Source organism: Petromyzon marinus, chromosome 1 (genome assembly GCF_048934315.1).
Source record: "Petromyzon marinus isolate PM22_M1 ecotype Great Lakes invasive population chromosome 1, UKy_Petmar_22M1.pri1.0, whole genome shotgun sequence".
In the NCBI taxonomy this organism is placed as follows: Eukaryota; Metazoa; Chordata; class Hyperoartia; order Petromyzontiformes; family Petromyzontidae; genus Petromyzon; species Petromyzon marinus.
In genome coordinates, this window is record NC_133667.1 from 13,100,880 (window position 1) to 13,123,265 (window position 22,386).

The window sequence follows — 22,386 nt, forward strand, 5'->3', positions numbered from 1 at the left end:
ACAAATGAGTTTTATCTACTGAATGGAATGCGGCTGAGATATTGTCCGCCGAGAAGATGGAGTGATGAACTCTGAGCATGTGCAGATGATGAACGTATTCGCTGCGTTAAAGGCGAATTGGAGAACGGCCTCCACCCGTTACTGTCCACCACACGACTTGCTGTAAGGCCACACACACGTGCTCCCCGACTCCCCTCTACCTCTGTTTGCCACGCGATCCGTGATGGGGATCAGCGGGAGCGAGGTTGAAGAGTTTCCCCACTGGCCGTGCTGGACACTTGAATGCCAGGGAAATTAATCTTGCGCATGGCCTCTGCCTGCCGCGCTTATTCTCGAGCCTACCCTCTCCACGCTACTCAACATGCACACAATGCCAATGCCACACTTTGATACAGTGAGGGAAAAAAGTATTTGATCCCCTACTGATTTTGTACGTTTGCCCACTGACAAAGAAATGATCAGTCAATAATTTTAATGGTAGGTTTATTTGAACAGTGAGAGACAGAATAACAAAAAAAATCCAGAAAAACGCATGTCAAAAATGTTATTATTTGATTTGCATTTTAATGAGGGAAATAAGAATTTGACCGCCTCTCAATCAGAAAGATTTCTCTTAAAAGGAGTGCTCCTAATCTCAGCTTGTTACCTGTATAAAAGACACCTGTCCACAGAAGCAATCAATCAAATTCCAAACTCTCCACCATGGCCAAGACCAAAGAGCTCTCCAAGGATGTCAGGGATAAGATTGTAGACCTATACACGGCTGGAATGGGCTACAAGACCATTGCCAAGCAGCTTGGTGAGAAGGTAACAACTAATTTTTATTTAAAGCTTTCGTGACTGCAGTAATTCATATTCTTAGCTCTTTCGGTAAAGTCACGTTGAAGGGAAACAATAAAATAATAAAAAATATATAAAACAAAATTCTACTCACCTGGTATCGACAATCAAGGGTATTTCCCTGTCCCCAGACGACCTGCTTGTCAGTTTTGATGTAGTTTCCTTATTCACCAAGGTTCCTGTACCTGACACCATCGCAATCATTGAAGACTTGGTTCATCAAGGACTAAACACTGAGGTACCCACCCTGGTGAGACACTGTTTAACCAATACATACTTCACTTGGAATGGAACTTTCTACAAACAAACTGAGGGCACCCCAATGGGCTCCCCCCTATCTCCGGTTATAGCTAACATTTTCATGGAGAAATTTGAGACTGACGCCATCCAGACTGCCACTCTGCGCCCAACCTTATGGAAGAGGTACGTGGATGACACTTTTGTCATCTGGCCACATGGCCGGCCTGCTCTAGACCAATTCTTCGACCACATCAATTCCATACACCCAGCGATCAGATTTACCATGGAAGTCGAAAAAGATGGCAAGCTACCTTTTTTGGATGTTATAATTAAAAAGAGACCTGATGGTTCAATGAGCCACTCTGTCTACAGAAAAGCTACCCATACGGATGCTTATCTGAAACCGGATTCCCACCACCATCCATCACAGAAGAATTATCTCATCAAGACTCTGCATCATAGAGCCCAATGCATATCCGACCTGGAACACATAGGCAGTGAACTCAAGCACGTACACCAAGCTCTTAAGGCTAATGGTTACTCTGACTATACAATCCGCAAAGCTATCACTCAAACCATGAAGAAGGACCCTCTTGAGGAGCCTTTCAAAACCATCACTTTACCCTACATTGCGGGGATCACAAAAAAAGATCTCCAAAATCTTGAATAAACACAAGATCCAGGTCCGTTTCAACACATTACATAAAATCCGTTATCTGGTTCCGTCTGTAAAAGATGTGATTCCGGACACACAGTACCCTTGTGTCTACAAACTAAGTTGCCTCTGTGGTAGTAGTTACATTGGAGAAACCAAACGCCATGTCTCGGACCGCATTCGTGAACACAAAGCAGACCTTAAACACGGTAGGACCAACACCTCGGCCGTGGCAGATCATTGTTATAATTCAGTAGGCTCACATGACATTGACTTTTCCCGGACAAAGGTTCTTTGTAAGCCATCTGGCTACCATGAGAGATTCGTTCATGAGGCTATCCACATATACAAACACAGAGACAATTTCAACCGAGAAGATGGATTCTGGCTTAGCAATCATTGGAAAGATTTGATAAACCATTCAGGTCTTAATTGATTGTTCGCGCTTACAGTGGCTTTCAGACAGCATACTTTAATTTTTCGTCTTCCCCCTCCTCTTTTCAGAACATAGATGGACTCGTCCTTCTAAATAAACTACCAAATCGCTGCACGTGGCGCTGACGGTTTTTATAAATAAATAAACCTTTACAAATCAATAAATGTATGCAAACCGACACACCTGATGACGACCGTTTGTGTTATGGTCGAAACGTCGTGAGAATAAGGTAACAGTTGGTGCGTTTATTCGCAAATGGAAGAAACACAAAAGAACTGTCAATCTTCCACGGCCTGGGGCTCCATGCAAGGTCTCACCTCGTGGAGTTGCAATGATCATGAGAACGTTGAGGAATCAGCCCAGAACTACACGGGAGGATCTTGTCAATGATCTCAAGGCAGCTGGGACCATAGTCACCAATAAAACAATTGGTAACACACTACGCCGTGAAGGACTGAAATCCTGCAGCGCCTGCAAGGTCCCCCTGCTCAAGAAACCACATATACATTCCCGTATGATGTTTGCCAATGAACATCTGAATGATTTGGAGGAGACCTGGGTGAAAGTGTTGTGGTCAGATGAGACCAAAATGGAGCTCTTTGGCATCAACTCAACTCGCCGTGTTTGGAGGAGGAGGAATGCTGCCTATGACCCCAAGAACACCATCCCCACCGTCAAACATGGAGGTGGAAACATGCTTTGGGGATGTTTTTCTGCTAAGGGGACAGGACAACTTCATCGCATCAAAGGGACGATGGACGGGGCCATGTACCATCAACTCTTGGGTGAGAACCTCCTTCCCTCAGCCAGGGCATTGAAAATGGGTCGTGGATGGCTATTCCAGCATGACAGTGACCCAAAACACACGGCCAAGGCAACAAAGGAGTGGCTCAAGAAGAAGCACATTAAGGTCGTGGAGTGGCCTAGCCAGTCCCCAGACCTTATTCCCATAGAAAATCTGTGGAGGGAGCTGAAGGTTCGAGTTGCCAAACGCCAGCCTCGAAACCTTAATGATTTGGAGAAGACCTGCAAAGAGGAGTGGGACAAAAGCCCTCCTGAGATGTGTGCAAACCTGGTGGCCAACTACAAGAAACGTCTGATCTCTGTGATTGCCAACAAGGGTTTTGCCACCAAGTACTAAGTCATGTTTTGCAGCCGAGTCAAATAATTATTTCCCTCATTAAAATGAAAATCAATTTATAACATTTTTGACATGCGTTTTTCTGGATTTTTTTCAGTCTCTCACTGTTTAAACAAACCTACCATTAAAATTATAGACTGATCATTTCTTCGTTAGTGGGCAAATGTACAAAATCAGCAGGGGATCAAATACTTTTTTCCCTCACTGTATACTTACAGCTGTTTTTATTGTCATAATCGGGGATAATTTTAGATGCACGATGTGTTGATGATGCACCCAGGCCACACTCGCCATTCTTCCACTCGCACTATCTGTCTCAGGAAAACAGTATTATTGCATTCCAACACTCCCTGCCCTTTCCAACTTACCCCCCTTGAGTGCTCGTGTATCTGGGTGCACCATCATATTCTACGCGGATTCTCCCGGAGGTGGTCTTGCGTCAAACTCACCCATGTTTTACCACAGGGTCCGGGAGTCAACATCTCACACCGAACTTTGCCAATTCTCTCTCACATGGGAAACCCATGGCCAGGTCACTCGCTCGGTTTGCCGGGATGAAAACCCAGGTGGAGAGGTTCGTTTTGTGTGTTCTAGTTGACCTAAGCGCTAGTCGGGGTGCGTGCATGGGGTGAATGCATGGTGTGTGTGCATGGTGTGTGTATGTGTGGTGTGTGCATATGGTGTGTGTGTGGGGTATATGTGTGCGTGGTGTGTGTGTGTGGTGTGTGCATGGTGTGTGTGTGGAGTGTGTGTGGGGTGTATGTGTGCGTGGGGTGTGTGTGTAGTTTGTGCATGGGGTGTGTGTGTGGGGTGTGAGCATGGTGTGTGAGCATGGTGTGTGTATGTGTGGGGTGTATGTGTGCGTGGGGTGTGTGTGGTGTAGGCATGGGGTGTGTGTGTGGGGTGTGTGTGTGCGTGGTGTGTGTGGGGGGTGTGTGTGGTGTGTGTATATGTGTGGGGTGCATGTGTGCGTGGGGTGCAAGCATGGTTTGTGTGTGTGTGCGTGGGGTGTGCACGGTGTGTGAATAGCGTGTGTATGCGCGCGATGTATGTGTGTGTCGTGCAAGCAAGTAAAACAATATTAATAAACGTTCCAACAAAACCATAAATGCCAAGAAACATTGCTACAAATGAAAAATTTGTATTTACAAAATACTGAACACGAGGCTTGTTTGCAAACTTGCATGAAAGTAAAACGTATTGCACATTTAAATCGTCTGCATTAATACTTTCACGGTGAGACGGCCTTCCTCTAAATTCAATACACGATTAAACTAAACTAATATATATTTACAGTTATTATTATATACGAGTTAAAAACAAACTTGCATGAAAGTAAAACGTATTGCACATTTAAATCTTCTGCATTAATACTTTCACGGTGAGACGGCCTTCCTCTAAATTCAATACACGATTAAACTAAACTAATATATATTTACAGTTATTAATATATACGAGTTAAAAACAAACTTGCATGAAAGTAAAACGTATTGCACATTTAAATCGTCTGCATTAATACTTTCACGGTGAGACGGCCTTCCTCTAAATTCAATACACGATTAAACTAAACTAATATATATTTACAGTTATTAATATATACGAGTTAAAAACAAACTTGCATGAAAGTAAAACGTATTGCACATTTAAATCGTCTGCATTAATACTTTCACGGTGAGACGGCCTTCCTCTAAATTCAATACACAATTAAACTAAACTAATATATATACAGTTATTATTATATACGAGTTAAAAACAAACTTGCATGAAAGTAAAACGTATTGCACATTTAAATCTTCTGCATTAATACTTTCACGGTGAGACGGCCTTCCTCTAAATTCAATACACGATTAAACTAAACTAATATATATTTACAGTTATTATTATATACGAGTTAAAAACAAACTTGCATGAAAGTAAAACGTATTGCACATTTAAATCTTCTGCATTAATACTTTCACGGTGAGACGGCCTTCCTCTAAATTCAATACACGGTAAAACTAAACTAATATATATTTACAGTTATTATTATATACGAGTTAAAAACATCCTTAGCTATTTCATTAACAGTGAGTCAAGAGAAAGGAGGGGGGGGGGGTGTTTGTGTGTGTGGTGTGTTATTGGTGGGTGATGGTTGGGTGGTGTGTGTGTGCATAGGTGGTGGGTGCGTGATGTGTGTAGGTGGGTGGTGTGTGGGTGGGGTGTGTTCATGCGTTGGGTGTGTGTATGTGTGTGAGGTGTGTGTGGTGTGTGTTGTGGGTGGGTGGTGGGTGGGTGCGTTGTGTGGATGGGGTGTGTGCATGCGTTGGGGGTGTTTATGCGTGGGGTGTATGTGTGTGTGGTGTGTGTTGTGGGTGGGTAGTGGGTGGGTGGTGTGTGGATGGTGTGGTTTGTGTGGGTGGGTGGCGTGTGTCTGGGTGAGTGGCGTGTGTCTGGGTAGGTGGCGTGTCCATGGGTGGTGGGGTGCATGATGTGTGTAGGTGGGTGGTGTGTGGGTGGGGTGTGTGTATTCGTGGGGTGTATGTGTGAGGTGTGTGTGTGGTGTGTGTTGTGGGTGGGTGGTGGGTGGGTGGGTGGGTGGTGTGTAGATGGGGTGGTTTGTGTGGGCGGGTGGCGTGTGTCTGGGTGGGTGGCGTGTGCATGGCTGGTGGATGCGTGATGTGTGTAGGTGGGTGGTGTGTGTGGGTGGTGTGTGTGTGGGTGAATGGGGTGTGTGTGGGTGGGTGGGGTATGTCTGTGTGAGGTGTGTGTGTGGTGTGTGTTGTGGGTGGGCGGTGGGTGGGGTGTGTGTGTGTGTGTGGGGTATGTCTGTGTGAGGTGTGTGTGGTGTGTGTTGTGGGTGGTGGGTGGATGGATGGGGTGTGTGTGGGTGGGTGCGGTGTGTGTGTGTGGTGTGTGTTGTGAGTGGGTGGTGGGTGGATGGGGTGTGTGGGTGGGTGGGTTGTGTGTGTGGGGTGTGTGTGTGTGGGGTATGTCTGTGTGAGGTGTGTGTTGTGGATGGGGTGTGTGTGGGTGTGTGGGGTGTGTGTGTGAGGTGTGTGCAGGTGGGGTGGTGGGGGGTTGCAGGATGTCTTGGGGTCTGGGGTCTCTGCCTCTTCCATTCCAGGTGTCGACATCCCCCGGTGACGTCACCTGTTCCGGGCACAAACCCAGGGGAAGCATTGGGGTCATCAAGGGACAGAGCACTCAAGACACACAACAGCAGGTCTCCAGTCGTGTCTCAAGATGCTGCATGACATCGTGTGACAAGGGAGTGGAACACCAACGAGAGAAGCAGCCAGCTGGATGCAGTGCAATACAAATTTGGATTTATCTTCTCCATGTAAAATTGGTGGGAAAGATATTTTGCGGTGACGTAATGTTCACATACATTTCCTCGGGATGATCATGTATTTTTAAGCTATGTTAATGAAGGATTCTGATTATTATGAAATAAATAGCTTACACCCAAACAGAACTCTTAGACAAAATAATCCTTTTCTTTTCCAATACAGATCTTTGGTCTTTTCTGAAATTGAACATTTATCTTGTTGATTGTACTTTAGCTGAATGATTTGCATGCATTACGCGAGAGCTGAGCTTCTGTTAAAGATCTCAAAATAAGAGCTGAGTTATTGTTAACACTTATTTTTGAATGTAATCTCTTACGTAACATTATTTAATGCTTGTTTTTCAACATTCCGGTTTCCTGAAATCCAAATAAATTGGAATTTTTGCCCACGTGACAACATCGTTTGTTTGGCTGTCAGTAGAGGGAAAAGCTGAAAATTGTCAGATACCTCGACGATCTGACCCAAAGTAACGAATAATGAATCTAAGATTGGTCGTGAAAGCTGATATATAATACTTTTTTACCTTTTAACGTGCACAGTGCTCGCTCACTCTCACAACGCGAGAAACCACAGAACCACAATTGTCCAAGCTCTGAGGTCCTCTATACGTCAAGGTGTTATCGGCCAAATAATGAGTGGCTTTAAATGTCGGAGGAAACTGGGGATCCGGAAAAAAAACCCCACGCATGCGAGGCGACAACCACTCAATCCCATCCAGACGGAACAGGTGGAGTCCACATTTTTGTTGTGCTGCCTTCTCCTGGCAAGCCAGGATACGGGTGCCCACAGAAAGGGAGCGACCCACCAAACCCTTACCTCCACTGTACTGGAGTGGTGGGGTGCGCCAACGATGGGGCCTTTATTCTTCCGCATTGCAGCAGCAATGCTTCTGGACAAATCTAAGAAATGTCCGGAGTCGCTGCCGCACACGGGCAAATCTCCGCCCAGGCCCCCTCGATGCCTTCGCTCCGGTGTTGGCGACAGCTTCACTGGTCGCTTGATGGCTGCGTTGGTATTCCAGGGCAGTGTAGAAACTGGCGTTCGAGCTGAAAGAGAGTTGCAAGGGCCACTGTTATGCCTCTGTCTGCCTTTCTTTATTTGTGCTGAAACTTTCCTACTGCAATACAATTCCATTATCTATCCTACTGCTACTCCCTGGCCCTGCCCCCCAGCCACAACCAGGTCTACCCCTATCAGAATATGTTCATAATCAGAATATTTATTTAGACTGTAGGAATATTATGACCTACAAAGCTCTTTTTTTTACAGATGTCAAGTAGATCACTGCCCCTATACCTATCACTACTCCAAACCCTTCTGAAGATAAGAAAAGCCAAAGCATTTTAACACTCAAACGAGCAAGCAGAGTGGTGGGAATTCCACATTCCCATGGCAGGGGCCAATCTATAAATGAAAACCAATGTTAGAATTATGTCCAGTACTGCTGGACATCAAACTGGACATCCGTGAAAAAGAGCTTCATAGCTCATCAAATTCCTCCAGTATAAATAAATATTCTGATTCTTTTCTAGAGTTATAGGCAGAGGAGAAGAGGAATATCTGGAGCCTAGAGTTGAACAAGAGCATGAAGTCGACAATGAAGATGGCTGGGGAAGGACAGTTCCAGACTGCAGAGGAGAAAGAGCAACGTCTCAAAGAGAGCTGCATGCAGAGAGAAAGTATTTAGCAGGGAGAAACATCAAAGTCACTTCATAAGAACCTAACCAACACAAATATTCTTCAAGATGCAACGTGCACGTGGAGACTCACGATTGGCTCTTGGCTGACACAAAATCTTCCTCGAGACCTGACCCAGAATCATTCGTCCATCTCTGCTCGCATTGGCTCACACGATCCACCTCCACGATCTCGTCCATTTTAATTGATGCGTCCACAGCATCCGGTTCATTGTGACTAGCATGGCTTTCGTCCTTGGTGTCGTCCTGAAGCCACCTGTGGTTCAAAGCTTCCTCAGGCGTGAGCCGGCGAGCAGGATCCCACCTGCCAAGATATGAACGGTGAATCGTCAGGGTTCATTTACTGTCTAAATTTCTTCTAATAATGGGGTGGAGGTGTGGCACATGCAATTATTTACCTTCATTATGCAAACGAATACAAGAAGGCACAAGGCATGAAATATTGCCCTGTTATGACAGAAAGCCACTCCCTGTCAGTAAAACACCACTCCTAGTAGTGTGCACTCTTTCTACGAGAGTGCTGATGGTGAACACGAAAATAATGATGAATTAAGATCATATGTAGACAGTACAGGTATATCTTACTCAAGGCATCCTTGAACAAAATCGATTAACTCTCTGTTCGTAGTCCGAAGCTTTTCCTTAAGAGAGGTGGTGCTTGGAACGACTTTCCTGCCGTTCACCCTGTGGCACCCTGTCGTGTCTGTGTTGGAGAGAAAATGAGTGAAACGGGTTTCCGAGGATTACGAACAAAGTACATTACGGCAATGCTTGCCTGGATAATTGTGACAACAGAAGTAGCAACCTCCCCTCCACTCACCGGTGTAAATGTCTATGTCGGTCGCAGCATCAATCATGGACCTTGGTGGGAGACCAAGAATCTGTGCACAGGTCAAGTGAAATTAATATACATGGGTTAGGTCATTGGACTGTGTGTATTGTAAACATACATACAGTAGACTTCCTCAAATGTAAATGTCACTAAAACGGAAACGTGTATTCACAAGGACTGCACATGCTTTTACACCACTGCCAAATAGATTACATTTTTTTTGGGTACTTAATTAACAAATATTGCCCTTTAAAGTGACTTCAGGAACCTTCGCGATGAACAATTAACCGAAAGAATGGAAAGGGTAATAGTCTGTCGCTCTGAGTGATGATTATCAACAAGGCCAAATCACATCATACGTGTCCAACTAGTGTCTGGTCACATTAAAGATATGTCTATTCTCTATGTACATACTGGCAGCAGAGCAACATTTGTTCCCATGGAATGAGGCCAAAAGTATAATTGCTCCAAAGATTGCAATCCACGGCAGTCTCCTATATGGTTGTTAGCGACTAATGGACCATCACTCGGCGTTAGCATTGTGAGCCGGCTCAGCTAAAACTAAGCCATAGGCTTCAAATTCATAAATAACGAGATTATATTTTGGCATATTTCAGGTACCGTGATCATTTGGGCAATCTGACGTCCTGTGGCCATGAAGAGTGACTGCCCTGAAGCTAGCTCAGCAATTACGCAGCCCAGGGACCACATGTCCACTGCGCAGGTGAGTTGGAGGCCCAGCAATATCTCTGGAGCCATGTACTCCAACGTTCCGAAATATCCGAAAACTGCACACCACACACAGAGGAATAGCACTGATTGAGCGAGAAGGCCATGCTCGTTATTTTCTTAGATATTTTTTTTTTAGTGCACACGGATTAAAAAAAACATGTTGTAGGATGTTAAACGTTGTCATTTTATACAGCAATTGAATGTGCATCTTTCTACAATTGGCTCAAAACTGGAAAAGCGTGAGTGGCACTCCAAGAGATGGTTTGAATTTTGGGTAAAAGTTGTTTGCAAGCACCTATTAAGGCCTACATGACCTATTAAGGCCTCTGTGGCGGAGGATTAAACTGAGTCACTGAGATTGCAGTGCACTGCAGTACTGCTCACCATGCCACGTTGCCACACGCACACACATTAGAATAACAGTCGCCGTTGGCCACTAAGTGGCGGTGACGTCACCACGGCGCCTGTGCCAGGCCATGTGCACTTTGAGGCCACGTGAAGTGTCGAAGGTTCATCGACAGGTCACGGGACCGAAATGAGTGGCAGATGCACCAACTATGCCCCCTGCTGTGCCAACACACATATAAGACAAAGATCCCCCGTATAGCCTTAACAGACTGTTGGAGCAAGTGCTGTTAGCGAGCACCTATGAAGGCCGGCACGTGGCGCACGAGGGGGTGGATGGCCAGCACCACACCCGGCTGCTTTTATCTCCCTTGTGATGTTTACACCACACCGCACTAGGTGCTCATTTGGGGCTGAGTCGACCTAGGGGAGACCCAGGACCGGTTCAGATAATCGTCACTTGTATCGGCCATGAGCGGGCATCGAACTCGGGGCGGCCGGGTGCGTAGCGCACCGCGCTAACCGCTGCACTTGCGCTCCCCACTCGTATATTTGTTGAGGAGTAGAGTGGTGACGGGATGTCCCACTCGCCTCGGGAGGAGCGATGTCATGTCCCCTCAGGGTATTTGAGGGGGGACCGGTGACGTGGACGGGGTCTTCGCCGGGAGCCGGGATCGTGAGCGGTAGGGAAGTTGGGACCCAGGGTAGGGGAGAAATAGCACCAGGCTAGGGGGGGCTACTTTACCCGGCTGGCCGAGTTGGATGAACCGTCGGTCAGTGCTGTGGGAAGAGCCCGTTAGCCTGGGAGGCGTAGGGATTCCCAGTACCCTTTTCCCCTGGGGAGATTTAGCTTATCTAGTGACTTGTGTTTGCCCTTGACCGAAAGCTAGGCGAAAGCCCTTAATGAACCGTTTGGCGTCAGCCCCGACAACGCTCTGCCTTCGTGTCGTCATTAACACCACAGCATATTCACAAAGATTCACAAAGACGCACAGACACACACACCCTCACACGAAAACACAAGTAAAACTACTCACTTGGCTTCGTCATCATGACGCTCAGGCCGAAATCAATGATCCTGATGTTGCCGGTTGCGTGGTCCTTGACCATGATGTTTTCCTAGGAAAACAATAACAAAGGGCAATAGTGGTTAACGTTCAAAAGTGTTCATGGCATGCAGCTCCTACCCGTTTAGACATCCAGTTAAGACTGCATTTTACATATCAGTGAAAAAGGTGGTTCTCACCTTTACTCGTGTAAGAAATGTGTCTAACTTTGGGCCAACTGTAGCTGTTGTCATTGTGACGAATGTAAATGAGAATCTTTTCAAATAAACTGCAGAGTGTACTCTCGAGCAAGAAGAGAATAGACAATGTCCTGGATTGAAACAAATGTCGATTACTGTTTTATACATTTATGGAAACAATAACATTCGGTGTTTGGTTTTCAATTTTTTTGAATTACGAGAGAGGTCTCACTTTTTTTTGCCACAGTTGCCTCAAGGCAACACAGATCCATGAATGACGGCAGTATGCTATTGTATTTACTTACCATCTTCAGGTCGCCATAAATGATGGCCTCCTTCTTAAGTTTTGCAAGGGCCCTCAACATGGATCTTGTATAGAGCCTGATTGTTGACGGGTCAAAGATCGTGGAGTTGGCATGGAATTGATCAAAGAGGTCGATGCTGCAAGACAAGATGTCGTCAATGGTTAGTCCACCTTCGACTATCTTGGTCAATGCTTAGGGTCGCTTCATGAACTGGAGGAATCATGATTTACAATAGATTAGGCTTTTCATTATGTAAAAACCACATTATACATTTTCCCAGGGTAATGAAGATGAAACATGACCTGCTCATTGTCTTCGAGAAGTAATAATAATAACAATAATACATCAACTTATAGTATGCAGAGGAACGATGAACCATAGACAAGCAGGTGGTCAACCAAGCGATGAGCAGACGCCAACAGAAAGCCCCAAGTTCTGCGGTTCTCTCTATGTCAAGGTACTAACGGAAAATGAATTGAGTTTCAGTTTCATTTTATTGGGAATAACCCTGTGAAGCCATTCGGCTCTTGATTCGGGTGGCAACCGCAACAAACAATAAAATAACAAGATACATTTAAAATTGTACTGCACGCAAATTTAAACATCCCCTACAAAAACAATGAAATCTTCGAGAAAAAGCACCATTAGTTTATGCTGCGTACGAAAAAAAGAATCCCATTTTGATGTTTGATCACAATAACAATCATAATACAATTTAGATTAAAATGTTTAGTCTAACTCTATACTATATAAAAAAAATCGGGCTAAACTAAACCCTTCTAGAAATTAATAAAATAATGCTATAAAAACAATGTAACGGTGATAATAAGAAATGTGATTGAAAGTTAACAATAGCGACATACATAACATATTATTACTAAACCTAGCATCCCTCGCTAGCTGCATGAAGGTCAATCCATAATAGCAGGAGTAACAATACTAGTAGAAGCACACTAGAATCATGTTTATATGTGGGAGCAAACCAAAGCACCCAGACAAAAACCCACACAAGGGGACAACACTCGATCACCGTTCAGGTGGAACAGGTAGAGTCTACATTTTCTGCTGGAATGCCCTCTCCTGACAAGCCAGGGTATGGGCACCTCGACGTCCACGGTAGGAAGTTTATCAAAATGTGTGTGACCCACCAAACCCTCGCCTCAACAGTGCTGGATTACAGGCGGGCACCACCCTACCTGGCTCATAGGGCTCGTTATGAGAATTTGCTGTTGCATCTGGTTTCATTATGAAGATAATGGATGAGACAGGACATTGCGTTATCTAGCAATGTCGTTTACAGATAACGAGAGCCATTGTTTCCTGTTTATGTGATTAATTTTGCAAGCGCTATGTTTTAATGTGCTGTACGATGTTAAACGGTGGTGCCACTCAGCTCGTATGTATTCAGTAAGGTGTGGGAGAGCATCGTCACGTGCCACGTTAAGGAGCCACCCGTGTCCCTTTTATATTTTACCAAGTACCAATAAAGCCTTGAAATGGAAACGGCTGGTACAGTCTGATGGGTGGTGACATGGCCTAATGGCAGCATGATTCCCCACCTTTCGTCGAGGTTCATGGTTCGAATCTAGCAGCCGCCCCGATTAATGCAGCTGTACTAACACTCACACACTGTTTGTCTCACAGCAGATGTTAAATAAAAAAATACCTGCAAAATTACTTAATTGCCAATATAAGAATAGCTTTCACCCTTTTGGCATTGAAACAGGCATTAAGCTATTTAGACAACCCATTAAGTCCTTAATTGCCGTTGTACAACATAGGAATTAGTCACCCCCGCCCCTTCTGGCAGACGAATTCCCCAGGTCACTTTTGCAAATGAGACTCATCCTGGTCACTTGAGTTCTCTCCCGGTTAAACAAAAAAATAATCTGAAATTCATCAAATGTTAAACCTCCGCGTGTAACAAAACAAAAAAACTTGCGTGGATAAACACGATGGTGGCGCACAGGGTGTGATTTTTCTTTTTTTTACTCACGCGACTAGCTCCATGACGATTGCGGGATGGTTTCTGAACATAAGGAATTCGAACAATCGAATGATGTAGTTATTTTCCTCATCTTCGGACTGCAAGGCGTTTAAGATCTGCACCTCCATTTCACATTCCTCAATGGTCTCGCTGTGGAAGGAATGCATCGATAAGTCTCACCCCACTCTTAGGTCTTGCACATTTGTAGGCATTGCCACACGTGGAATGGCGCGGTCAACAGAGCTCCAGAATCATGGCTGTGAGCGCTTAATCCCGGTCAACGTCAACATCGTCCCTGCCCGGTCGACGTGATCAGCGGCCAACTGGGGAGGCTGGACCAATTGGTTGGGAAGTTGTCGTTGGTTACAATATGGGACCTTTCTTGCCAGTATCATAAGATAAGAATAGGTTTTTTTACCCTTTCTGGCAAAGAAAAAAACAGGTGTTAAGGGCTTAAAACACCAAACAGAATCCTTTTGCAAGGGGTAAAACCTATTCTTCTTTTTTAATACTGGCAATAAAGGTCCCATATTGTAGCTGCTCACCCCGAGCTATAAATACCCTGATAGTGGCATTGTCTTTGTGCTGTTCGCCTTGTGGCATTCTCTGGTCTAACACTGTTTGAGACTAGGCTCTAAAGAAAAGCTGTCTCTGGTGTGGCTCAATCAGTTTCAAAGACAATGCTATATATTATCAGAGGATGTTTGTTTTGTGCATGTTCACCACAAATACGTGTGGTTAATGCAGACTTGATTCCTTGCAAAAGCATTCTGTTTGAGGTTTGAACATCTTAACACATATTCTTGGTTCTTTCGGTAAAGTCACGTAGAAGGAAAACAATAAATAAATAAAAAATTCTCACGACGTTTCGACTGCAACACAAGCAATCATCAAATTTTATTGCTGTGGTTTTCACACCGGATGATGATTGCTTGTGTTGCAGTCGAAACGTCATGAGAATTTTATTGTTTTATATTTTTATTATTTTATTGTTTCCCTTCTACGTGGTGACTTTACCGAAAGAACCAAGAATATGAATCCCTGCAGTTACGAAAGCTTTAAATCAAAAATCTTAACGCCTGTTTTATTGCCAGAAAGGGTAAAAACATTTATTATATTGTCCATGGTTGTTACTCGAAGGAGTTGCTGCATCGCATCTCAGTGAGGAAAAACATTTTCACCACTGGATTGGAATCACCTTGGTTTTCAGCTATGTTCGGCGAGTAAGGTACAAAGTGTTCTACTGCACCAACCCAAACTGTGGACGATATTGTAAACCACTATGGTCCGTGCTCCTTTAATGCGGAATTGCTAAATTTAAAATCTCTCCTGAAGCCCCCTCGTGGCTAGCAGACCTTGGCATTGGTATTTAGCGCCTGAACATGTTACCATATGCAAGATTAGAATGAGCAAAAGGGCAGCACTCATCCCCGTTGTTGGGCAGTGGTGTCATTTCGACATTCACATGGCAGGAACCATAAACATTACAGACTGCCACTTGATCAAAAATAAAACATTATTTTGACGGTGCTTGATGACATTAATGATTAATACTGCGGGTGTATAACCATAATAATGCATGCTGTCTGCTTCGATGGATGCTAAAGATCACCTGATGTCATTTGCAAGAGTATGCCACTGTGTGCTTGCATCTGGGTACAATTTTTGCCAATATCGAAACTTACTAGACAAATTCCTCAATTTGTATTGTGCAACATAGCGATCATCGTCCCCTACTGGCAGACGAATGCTCCAGGTTACTCTTACAAATGAGACTCGTTCTGGTCTCTTGAGTTCTCACGAGGTTAAAGAAAATCAACTTTAAATTGTATCACTATTTAGACTTCCTCTGCAATATGTAAATTAGCACAACTTATTACAAGTTACAAAACCAGATTTCAAGATGTGGTTCATGTCCTTGTTCAAACTTACCTAGAAGTGAGCTCTAGCACCTTGATGGCCACCTCTCTTTTCGTCTTGTGGTCCAGGCATCGGAGCACCTGCCCAAAGGACCCCGTACCAACTACATTCAGTACTTGGAAGCGGTACACCACGTGTTCATCCGTTATCTGGAACAAGATTACAGAAGTGTTGAGCACTCAACCAGGGCCCTCTCTCAGTGCTCAATCATTACTCAGTCGAAACACACGGCTCATTCAAGTGCTCATTTATTGCTCACCGCTCTTGACATTCCCGCACTCCTGAAAATGTCTAAGCTTTCTCTGCTGTCATTGCCAAAAACCACGAAATCATTCGATGCAAAGCATGTCTTATAGAATGCCCTTCATCTGTATTTGTGAAATGGTATCCTCAGATGCGCATCTGCGGCCGTGTGTAACGGTCTTCCTTCCAATATTAGGAAGCCACTGGAGCTATACCCTTTTTAAATAATCTAGATTAACAATTCATTTTGGGGTCTGTAGTGGGATGCATGATTAGCTGGAATAAACGTTGCCCAAATTGAAAAGTCTTACCCAGGGACGGTCCAAGGATGAGCTGCCAGCATCTGGCGCCCTAGGCGAACCAATGCAATTGGCAACCCCCGACCCCCAAGGGCAGATGTAGGCTGAGGTTTACGTAAACTGGGGAAAAATGTTGCCCATATTTTCCCACTTCATGTGTTTTTAAGCGTGTTTTTTTTAAACAGAGGAACGATTATAAATGTTGAGAAAGGAATTATAATTAATAGTCCCTCTACACGCACGGGAATTGAAATAATGACATCTTCGTGATCTAATTTGTATATTTTTATTGTATTTTTTTTCCTCGAATCTCGCACCCCACTTAACTTGGCACCCGAGGTGACCGCCTAGTCGCCTATATGGACGGGCTGCCCCTGGTCTTACCGGAATGTAGTGGTCGTTCACGTCATCGTAGCCATCATTGCGAGTGCCATTATGTTCCGATCGAATCTTGAAATAGAAAACTTCATTGAATTTCATGATTTCTTGACATTCCTGTGCTGTCATCCTGTGTTGGAATTTGTCCAAGATTTCTACACGCGCACACATGCCCAAAGACAGACACATACATAGTCATTGATGAACATACACGTGTGTAACAAACACAATTACAACACAACGGTGTGCTGTACTAGTGACTTTTTTTGGCATGTTTGGTTTACGTGACAACCCTTACTAGTTGGCTGTGTCGGGTGGTGGTGGGTTTAACGACACATTTATATATTTACGCGATCCAACCCAAAAAAAACCCTCTATTATGGACAATTACAACCACAAAGTAACCACGCATATAGTGCTAAACTTAAAGAGAATCGATTTGGGCCTCCTGTATGTGTGCTCTTAATGGAGTTGTAAAACCATTTAGGGATTGACTCTGGATGTGTGTTTGCTATAGAGGAGTGTGGCAGTAATTCATGTGGTGAATGATGCTGAATAAAGTGAAGTAAAACCTTGTGGTGTGCAGCTCATCCCTGCCACTGGGAAGACGACTTCATCCGATGGAGTTGCCTGTTTTTGTCACAGAGATGCGCACAGAGAGGCACGCGTGAACATGGGGGCAAGTACACAGACATGGACATATATACAGAGACACAGTGGTACACACACAAACACCCACTGAGAGAGTGCTTGTGGAAGGGCCTAAATCGCACAAAGCTCTCAGAGGATTACCCTAGAGAGTATTTTTTGGCCTGCACCTCCGTGATGGCCTCATATATTGGAAAAGGTCAATGCTTTACCTCACTATGCATGATCGACGAGCTGCGGTGAACCCATTTACTGTATACTGTTGGGTGGTATTTAAGAAACTTGCCCCATTGAACTGCCATGCTCGGAGATTGAAGCAGCGACCTCTGGTGTGGAAACCACTACACCAAGCAGCATCCAAGACATAGAGATTCACGAATAATAGTATATTGCACCTCGATGATGTCAAATAATCTGACACTTTGGGAATATTAAACGGTGCCCATATTCCCAGGTTTGTGCCCAATTCCATTAAACATCTTCAACTGCATTATCCATTGATTTCTAATTTACACAAATATGGCAAAAGGGTCAATTGTTGAAGGTATTTTATGAAACTGGTTACAGGTCACGAACCTGACCGCATTCATGAAGTCCAAGTAGAGCACCTGCCAATACGTGTGCTGTGTAATACGCTCGTGTGTCTCCTGGTTGGTTTACGAGTACTAGAGTCCCTTACTGCGAACTGAGCTGACAAGAAATTGCCTTGACTGTGTCGTGAGTTTGCCGTGTGTAAGTGTGTCTGTACCGTTAGGTCAAAGCGGCCCGTTGTGGTACTAGTTATAATAGGCGTTTACTAACAGCACTTGCCCCAAAAGTCTATAGAGCTTACACGATGTGGGGTGGCAGGGGGGTGGAACTTTGATTCTTTGCTGTCAGTTGAACTAGTAATAAACCCATTTGGTGGTGAAGTGACCTGAAAGCCAGCACTGTGTGTTGAGCTTATTGGTCAATGGTAATCGTTCTATTCTAGAATAGCAGTGAAACACGTAGTCCACGAATACTCTACGATAAAAAAGAAGTGAGCTTGTCTCTGTATTGTGCAGTCTGCTTATAAGAGTTTGCTATCAAGTGAGTTACTGACCTGCTGCACAATTGCAGACTGAACATCGAGTTGATCCATCTCCAAAAGATCGTTCTGGAACACAGCACAAAGATAGCATTAAAACCTAAATAACCTCCTTTAGCACCCTTCATTCGACCAAGCTTAGAGCAGCAAGGGAGATCTCTCCAGCAGGTGTGGCACTCTCCCAGAATCTGTCTTCAATAGGGAGTTCAAATCCCCGTTTAAAGATTGAGAACCCTTCATCCTTGAAGAGTTCGTGAAAAAATTAAGTGCCACTTTGTGTTAATCAATTAGTTGTCCGTATATTTAAATATGGGCCTCGCCATAGGAATGTGGAATTTACACCACCTGGAAATCACTACCCATGACATGAAGCTTAATAGCTTATTGAGCCCTTTCGCAACCATCACCAACAACATCTACCTAAACCACAATCGCCATTAGCATCACTAGCACCACCACGGAAATTGTCTCTGACATCACCATAATCACCACCAGAAAGCAACTAAACCATCACCCCTATCACTACAATTACAATCTTCACGTAACTATCACTTGCAACACTCAACACGAGCAAAGAGCAGCTCTCCCCACTGCCACCAGCAACCAACTGCAATCAACACGACCACGACAAAGATCAATGTACCGTCCTCAACACCATTACCATCACTTACCGTGGATAAATCTCTCGTCGGCAAACTCGCACTCGCACTATTGAACATTCAAAACAGAGTCCTCGTGGCAAAAGCCGTAGCTCGAGCCGCGTGCCGTCTCGAAGTTTAGCGCTATGTTAATCGCATCCGGATAGTGACGTCAGTAGCGACGTCACGGCATCCGGTGCGCGGAGTGTCACGTGGGCGTTCGTGGGGGGTCGCGTGTTGTGTATTACACGTGTTGTGTATTACACTTGCTGTGTATTACACAACACGTGTATTACACAACACGTGTTGTGTAATACACGTGTATTACACAACACGTGTTGTGTACAGTATGTTGGACTTCTTTCGCACCGCACGTAGACAGCTGTGCTAATCGGAGGTGCCGATTCGAGCTGCAGTACAGTATAGTACAGCTGTTACCATCAGCCACGATGTAGTTCTCATTACAGTACAGTAGTATAAAGAGCAGGAATAGTTATTTCATTAACTTCACCCCACTTTGCCCCCCCCCGTATCCAATGGATGTTTGGCATCGCGTGACGCCCGTGAGCGATACCCACAAAGTTGTAACGCCTCTTAAATTTTGATTTAAAGCTTTCGTGACTGCAGGGATTCATATTCTTGGTTATTTCGGTAAAGTCACGTTGAAGGGAAACAATAAAATAATAAAAATATAAAACAATTAAATTCTCACGGCGTTTCGACTGCAACACAAGCAATCATCAGATGTGAAAACCACAATAAAATTTTAATAACCGCCACTTTTTCCTAATTTTCTTGTTGTGGTTTCACACCTGATGATGATTGCTGCTTGTGTTGCAGTCGAAACGTCGTGAGAATTTTATTGTTTTATATTTTTACTATTTTATTGTTTCCCTTCTACGTGGTGACTTTACCGAAAGAACCAAGAGAAATGTGACGTCACGTCAAAATGCGCAACTTCAAATAAATATATACAACACGTTCTACTTTATTAAATAGACTTTTTAATAAATGTTTTCTCCTACAACATCAGAGTGCAGCGCCACATTAAATACGCACTACAATGACAATAGTTTAAAGCGATTTGAAGCATGTTTTTTTTTTTGGGGGGGGGCAGAGCTTTGTGACGTCATATTTGAGAGGGGGGGGGGGTCTGACTTTTTGTGACGCCGTGTGACTATGGGGGTGGGGGTCAAAAATCGCGTGCCGTCTTGTTATTCCACTGCTGGATGAGGGGGTTCGCCACGCAGCCGCAGATTGCGGGTGTATCTTGGGCCACGCATCATCGCCACGCTCGTCGATGTGGGTGGGTGGGTGAAGGCGGAGAAGCATGGAAGTTCAGTTCAACAGTTGTTGTTGCTGTGCTGCACTGGCGGGCTATAACAATGCTGCTGAAATGATGCACTTTACCGATTTAAGGCCGTGAAGATGATGTGTAAGAAATGTTTTTTTTTTATATATGATACGGAGACGGAAATGCGAATGGGGGTATATGGTGTTACTCTTTGTTTTTTTCTTTGGTAAAGTCACCTATAAATGAGAAATAATAAAATAACATAATAGCGTACGACGTTTCGGTTGCAACATAAGCAGCCATCATCAGATACAGAAGAGCTAAATTTACGACAGAGGGGAAACATTACCCCAGATGTATATACAGACACCCAAGTAGGGGGGAACTAACACAGATACAACAGGGGACACAGAGAGAGAAGCACACCAAAACAAACAGGGTTTAGCAAAATTTGGAAACCATATAAAGCAACACAGACGGTCAGTCAAAACAATTGACGCATAGTCTGGTTGATTACGCTATTTCAAAGATTGCTAAATTGCAAGTTAAGTATGAAATTTAAAATACAGACTGCACACACACACACATAGACATCCAAGTAGAGCGAACCAGCACAGAGACAAGCACAGAGTGAAGTCGCCTTAAATAGGCAGAGAAGGTAAGGCTGAGAGACAATGGGACAAATTAGCAAGAGGTATGCATGGAGCAAAGGGGACGCGGCAGCACACACTCGGAAACACCAAGGCCCACACACAGGCAGAGACAGCACAGAGACACAAATCCAAGCCAAAACAGAAAGGCAGACACACAAGCAGAGACAACACAAAGACACAGACCTCATACCTCCCCGTAAAGGTGGTTCAGACTTGATTCGAAGCTTTCGTGACTGCAGGAATTACTGCAGTCACGAAAGTATATGGTGTGCTTATTTATTTTGATATTTTATATTCTCCAAGACGACCCGAATTATTTTCGGTTGTACACTGGCAGGAAACAGCTCCATATGTAAAATTTACAAAGGGCTGTAGCATTACACTTACTCATTCATTCTGGCCACAACCTGATACCAACATTGACCGATTAAAAAAACCCTATATAATCTGTTTAATACGTAGGTTTTCGCGATCAATATTATTCTCAAAAGTTTTTTTGGGTTAGATCACGCAAATATCAGTGCTGTTAACCCACCACCACCACCACAGCCAATTAAGACGTTACATACACAAAACGTACCAATGAATTTTACTTCAGCACACCGATGTCGAAGAGGAAACGGACATTTACAACTTTAGTACGATGTTTCAATGGCGATTACAACCGGCTTTATCGGGCGATTTTCCCAAATTGTGAATAAGTCTTCCCGTTTCCAGTCTTAAGTCAGGCACTTCCAAATACGGCCTTCAGCGTTGCCAGCTGTTTGGTCGCGGGCTCTTGCAGCCGTGTGACCTCAAGACACACACACACCTGCGCAAGCACACGGACGAGAAGCCGTATAGCTGCAACGTGTGTGGCCAGACCTTCAGGTCGCTTCCACTTGCTTCAGATGTTGTTTTCCCCGCTTCAAATAAAAGGTGCATCGTGTTGAAAAGTAAAACATTGGACAGAGCCTCTATCGAGCTGCACAGGGCTCGCAAATCAGTTTGGCCACCGATGAGCCAACACGTTTAACGCATATTATAGATGAGCAACAAGTATGACCATTGGACACAGGTAAAGGTGGAAGTTTTAATAGTATTTTCTATAAACTCATTATGCATTTCCATGGAGCATTATGGATAAAGCAGGATTAACTCAATTGTGTTCACAAGTAAAACGTGTTTCAGTCGATCAGCCTATTAGTTATCCAGAAAAATATTATCAAGCAGCATTTGTTAAAGCAAGCAAACTGGACCAGTTTAAATATTGTGGGTCTCATCAGCAGTTAGGCTGGTTTAAACAAATGCTGCTGAATTACCGGATGTTATTAGCTAAGAGCATTCCAAATAAAAATGGGACCCCGTTTAATGCACAAAATCAAAGCGATACACAAACTCATGCGTTGCTGTGGATAATTTTTGGGTAACAGCATATATAATCATAACTCCATTTTTCTTGGTTCTTTCGGTAAAGTCG

The 22,386-nt window shown here is 44.2% G+C and overlaps 1 protein-coding gene and 1 long non-coding RNA gene across 2 annotated transcripts; both read right to left on the bottom strand.

Annotated features, from left to right (window-relative positions):
* Positions 1–4,437: 4,437 nt before the first annotated feature.
* Positions 4,438–8,803, bottom strand: LOC142930097 (uncharacterized). Its single transcript, XR_012946068.1, has 3 exons — positions 8,412–8,803; positions 7,458–7,687; positions 4,438–6,441 (listed from the first exon to the last, which is right to left on the bottom strand). It is a non-coding gene; the product is annotated as an uncharacterized LOC142930097 (long non-coding RNA).
* Positions 8,804–8,831: 28 nt separating this feature from the next.
* LOC142929329 (dual specificity tyrosine-phosphorylation-regulated kinase 2-like) lies at positions 8,832–18,488 on the bottom strand. The gene is made up of 10 exons (XM_076070463.1): positions 18,358–18,488; positions 17,198–17,255; positions 16,632–16,780; positions 15,718–15,854; positions 13,795–13,935; positions 11,799–11,934; positions 11,285–11,366; positions 9,792–9,958; positions 9,159–9,219; positions 8,832–9,041 (listed from the first exon to the last, which is right to left on the bottom strand). The coding sequence occupies exons 1-10, from the start codon at positions 18,394–18,396 to the stop codon at positions 8,920–8,922; spliced, it is 1,092 nt and encodes a 363-aa protein (XP_075926578.1). The 5' UTR covers positions 18,397–18,488; the 3' UTR covers positions 8,832–8,919.
* Positions 18,489–22,386: the final 3,898 nt, after the last annotated feature.